We start from the raw sequence: 5,270 nt of genomic DNA on the forward strand, positions 1-5,270 counted from the left end.
TCCCCTGCCAGCCTGATCACCCCACATAGTCTGCTGTTCAGTCATTTGGTCATCCCTCATTAATCCTCCTGCTGGCCTGGTCACCCCATGCAGCCTGCTGTTTGGTCTTCCATATGGTATGGTCGTTTAGGTCATGACAGCCCCTTGCTTTTTATATATTAGGATAATGAACTAGCAGAAAGAGAAATTAAAAGAGCAATTCCATTTATAGTTGTATCAAAATAAAATACCTAGAAATAAATTTAACCAAGGAGATGACTCTGAAAACTGTAAGGCATTGATGACAGAAATTGAAGATGACACAAATAAATGTTCATATATTAGAGGATTAATATCATTAAAACTAGAGGCCCGGTGCACAAAAATTTGTGCACTCAGGGAGAGGGGGTCCCTCAGCCCAGCCTGTGCCCTCTCACAGTCTGGGACCCCTTGGGGCATGACCACCTGCTGGCTTAGGCCTGCTCCCTGGGGAGATTGGGCCTAAGCTGGCAATCAGACATCCCTCTGGCAGCCCGGGAGCCCTCGGGGATGTCCACTTGCCAGCGCGGAGCAGGCCTAAGTTGCAGTCAGACATCCTTAGTGCTGCTGAGGAGGCAGGAGAAGCTCCCACCACCACCGCTGTACTGACAGTCATCAGCCTGGCTTGTGGCTGAGCAGAGCTCCCCTTGTGGGAGCTCACTGACCACCAGGGTACAGCTCCTGCATTGAGCATATGCCCCCTGGTGGTCAGTGTGTGTCATAGTGACCAGTCATTCCCAGTCATTCTGCTGTTAGGGTCAGTTTGCATATTACCCTTTTATTATATAGGATAGAGGCCTGGTACACGGGTGGGGGCTGGCTGGTTTACCCTGAAGGGTGTCCCGGATCAGGGTGGGAGTCCCGCTGGGGTGCCTGGCCAGCCTGGGTAAGGGGCTGATGGGTGTTTGCAGGCTGGTCACACCCCCTTCAGGGTGGGGGTCCCCATTGTGGTGCCTGGCCAGCCTGGGTGAGGGGCTGATGGCTGTTTTCAGGCTGGCCACACCCCCTTTAGGGTGGGGGGTCCCCAATGGGGTGCCTGGCCAGTCTGGGTGAGGGGCTGAGGGCCGTTTTCAGGCTGGCCAAGCCTCCCAGTGATGGAAGCTCCCAGCCTCTCCTTTTTTCTTTTTTTTTTATACCGAGATTTATTTACTTTCTATAAGTAAAACTTTGTTGCCTTCAGTGGAGCTCAGAGCCGGCCAGGATGGGCGGGAAGCTTGGTTTCCTCCATCACTGGAGCAACCAAGCCTCCTGCTCGCTCCAGCTCCGTGGCTGCTGGCCGCCATCTTGGTTGGGTTAATTTGCATATGGTTGCTCTGATTGGCTGGTGGGCGTGGCTCAAGATGTAGCAAAGGTACGGTCCATTTGTATGTTTGTCTTTTATTAGATATTCATACTAACCAAAGCAATCTTCAGATTCCATGCAAGCCCTATCAAAATTGCAGCAGCAATAATCTGGGATTTATTCGGATGACATCTCCTCAGGGAGACGTTTGTAGTCGCCCAACGTAAAGCAGCCTGCTATTTGTCTCCACCACATTTCCTGAATTATTTTGTTAATAGCACCTATCATTAGATGAAATTGTTCAGTCTGTTTGTTTGGGATTACTACAATGTCAACAGGAATCTGTCTGCCTCGTTCATTGCTGTATCCCCAGGACATGGCCCAGAGCCTGGCACATCAGAGGTGCGTAATAAACATTTTATATACATGAATTTATTGCAGTGATGACAAAATGAACAACTTTGATCATCAAAGATTAGTTATACTCTTTCGTCAAGTGAAGGTTAGAGATAAATAAATGTAAAGGTTTAATACTAATTTCATGGAAGCAAAATAGTACAGAGGCCCTGACACTCCATACAGCATGTAGTGCAGGCACAGTGAACCCCCCAAGAAAGAGCAGCAGAAGTCAGTACCACAACCACCTTGCAAAAGGGAAGTTTGGTGTCATCTGTTCATTTGCATTTTTGTTAGTTATTACTTGTATTGGTTATGTAGTTTTCTTTGTATTTAAGATGCTATTTTGTTTGTTAAAATTTGAATTAATACCTAGTTAATCTTTTTACATAAAGTAACATTATAATTAAAATAACAAATCAGCACTATGGGTCTTCAAGAATGTTTTCCTTCAAAAGGAATCAGTACTCAGCTTTGAGAAACAATGAAATAAGGTTTAATATCCATAATATGTATTTTTTTAAAACCTCAAAAACTGATAGGAAAAGGTAAACAATCTAAAGTGGACAAAAGTTATGAACAGAATCCACAAAATAAATAACATATGCCAATGAATAAATAAAAATATACATACTAATAAGATGAAAATTACAGCAATGTGAAGCCATTTATTTTAACATATCAGTCTAGCAAATACTTTTAAAAATGATAGTATCAGGTTCAGCAATGATGTGAGTAAACAGGCCCTCTCATACACTGTAGATGGGAAGGTAAACTGGTTAAACCTTAGAGTACAATTGGGCAATATTTTTCAAAATTAAAAAATGTACATATTTTATGACTTATACAAATGCCACTTCTGAATTCTTACCATTTGCAATAGCATGGATGGAACTGGAGAGCATTACGCTAAGTGAAATAAGCCAGTCAGAGAAAGGTAAATGTCATACGATCTCACTCATTTGTGGAATATAATGAACAACATAAACTGATGAAGAAAAATAGAACCAGAGTCATAGAAGCATCGAACAGGCTGTCCACCCTATGAGGGAAGGAGGAGGGTGAAGGGGTTAAAGGATCAACCAAAGGACTTGTATGTATGCATATGAGCATATCTAATGGACACAGATAGTAGGGGCATAAGGGCATGTGCTGGGGGGTGGAGGCAGCCAGGGAGAGGTCAATGAAGGACAAAAAGGGTTATATAATACTTTAAAGAATAAAGAATTTTTTAAAAAAAATTTTAAATGCCACTTCTGGCCTGGCTGGTGTGGCTCAGTTTCTTGGGTGTCATCCGGTGCACAGAATGGTTACTAACTTGATTCCCTATCAGAGCACAGGCCCAGGTTGTGGGTTCAATCCCTGGTAGGGAACCTGCAGGAGGCAACTAATTAATGTTTTGCTCTTATATTGATATCTCTCTCTCTCTCCCTCTTCCTCTCTCTCTCTCTACAAATCAATAAAAATATTTTTAAAATGCCACTTCTAGGAACCCATCTTTATATGTATAAAAGAAAGGCCATTCAATGCAGCATTGTCTGAAATAGCAAAATGATAACAACAAAACAAAAAGGAATTAACCTGAATTCCCATCAATAGGAGACCACTTGATGGATACCATCTTACGGTACAAACGGGCAACAAATGCAGCGCAGCTGGTAGAAAAGATACCTCTGAATGCATGGGTTAGAAAGATTTTTACAAAAGTGAAAAGAACCCCTGAAGATCAGTATGTACTGTATAATCTTACTTTAAAACTACAAATGTTTACACACACACACACACACACACACACACACACACACACACTTGAATAAACATATAAAGCAGCCTGAAGGGCGACCACCAACAATAGTAGTTAATGTCTGAAAATGGAGATGAGAATTTTCACTTTTTATTATATGCACTTTCACGGCTCCTTTACATGGGTTTATAATTTTCCAAAGGCATAAGTGAGTTCTTAAAAATTAAATATATTCAGACGTGCATAAAATTGTTCAGGACACCAGGCATTTACTTTAACAATAATGAAACTATATTACTACAGGCATATCTCGTTTTATTGCACTTTGTTTTATTGTAATGTGCAAATAATGCCTTTTCTAGGTATTAAAGTTTTGTAGCAACCCTGTATTGAGCAAGTTCTACTGGTGCTATTTTTCCAACAGGCTCAAATGACGGCTAGCATTTTTTAGCAACAAAGTATTTTTTAATATATTTTGATTGATTTCAGAGAGGAAAGGAGAGAGAGAGATAGAAACATCATTGATGAGAGAGAATCATTGATCGGCTGCCTCCTGCTCACCACACAATTGGGATGGAGCCCCCACCAGGTGGTGCCCCCACCAGGAATCGAACCATGACTTCCTGATCCACAGGTCAACACTCAAACCAAAGTATTTTTTAATAAAGGTCTGTACATTGTATATTAGACCTAACGTTATTGCACATTTAATAGACAATAGTATAGTGTAAACAACTTTTATACATACTGGGAAAGTAAAAAATTTGTGTGACTCACTTTATTGCAATATTCAGTTTATAGCAGTGGTCTGGAACTGAACCAACAATATCTCTGAGGTATGCCTGTGTGTGTGTGTGTGTGTGTGTGTGTATTTCTTACTAAAGTTCCCAGTATTAAATGGTAGCCTAATATCCAAAAGAGCCTTAAATCTACATAGTTAAGTATCATATTGTCCATAATCCTAGAGAAGATTTATCTACTAGAAAATTTGGTTCACCACCATATCCCTCCCACTTCAAACTGTTTAGAATTCAATATTTTAAAATAAGTATTTGTGTTTACACCTTCACAAACAAGTCTTAACTTTCAGATTTTCTTTTCTTCTCTGGTAAATGTCTAGAAATATTCCATCCCCTCCCAGAACAATTTTTCAACTTCCTCGGTAGCCCGAAGTGGCTAAGATGTTGGATCTTGAACTTACCAGAGGCTCTAGCTTTCTAGGCTGCTGTCGTTTTCTTGTCCTCTCCTGGGCTTTGGTTTGGCGTTTGAACAAAAGGACCTGTGTATCTTCTGCATTTTCCATGGGTGTTACAAAACTTCGTTTTCTCTTTGCTCTTTTACTTTGCAGGTTTGGATTTGACAGCTGCTTGTCAATATTTTCGAGTTCGGAGTCCATTTCAGAGATGCGAAAAGCCATCCTTATTCCTGCAAGTGTAGGGTCAGGAAAAGACACATGAAGAGCAACAGAACTGGGGAAGTGGATGGGGACTTAAGAACTAGGAAGAGCTGAGTTTGCTCACTGCCAAAGAAAACCCATCGAAGTTACCCCATTCTTTCCAAAATGAGGACTTGAGCCAGAGGAATGAAAATTAGGAACTGTGCCTGACCTTCAAGAAGTCCTATAGTTGGGGTGGAACCTAGACATTTGCATTTCTAACAAGTTATTGGGTGCTGCTGCTGCTGCTGATGCCACTAATTTGGGGGACACACTGGGCTAGATGGGAAGGATGAAGAGAAATGCAATTAGCACTGAAATATTCAGATCATTGTTTCTCGCACTTGAATAAACAAAAATACCTCCTGGGAAGCTTGTCCAAAATGCTGGTAATT

General features: G+C 41.4%; 1 protein-coding gene across 1 annotated transcript in view; it reads right to left on the bottom strand.

The window, feature by feature from the left end:
- The window catches only part of DNAH6 (dynein, axonemal, heavy chain 6), a 219,792-nt gene extending 214,935 nt beyond the window's left edge, over positions 1 to 4,857 (bottom strand). The window contains 1 exon segment of the mRNA XM_015564106.1: positions 4,642 to 4,857. Within this exon segment, the coding sequence (XP_015419592.1) occupies positions 4,642 to 4,857 (216 nt within the window).
- Positions 4,858 to 5,270: the final 413 nt, after the last annotated feature.

Source organism: Myotis davidii, unplaced genomic scaffold, assembly GCF_000327345.1.
Source record: "Myotis davidii unplaced genomic scaffold, ASM32734v1 scaffold339, whole genome shotgun sequence".
Lineage (NCBI taxonomy): Eukaryota > Metazoa > Chordata > Mammalia > Chiroptera > Vespertilionidae > Myotis > Myotis davidii.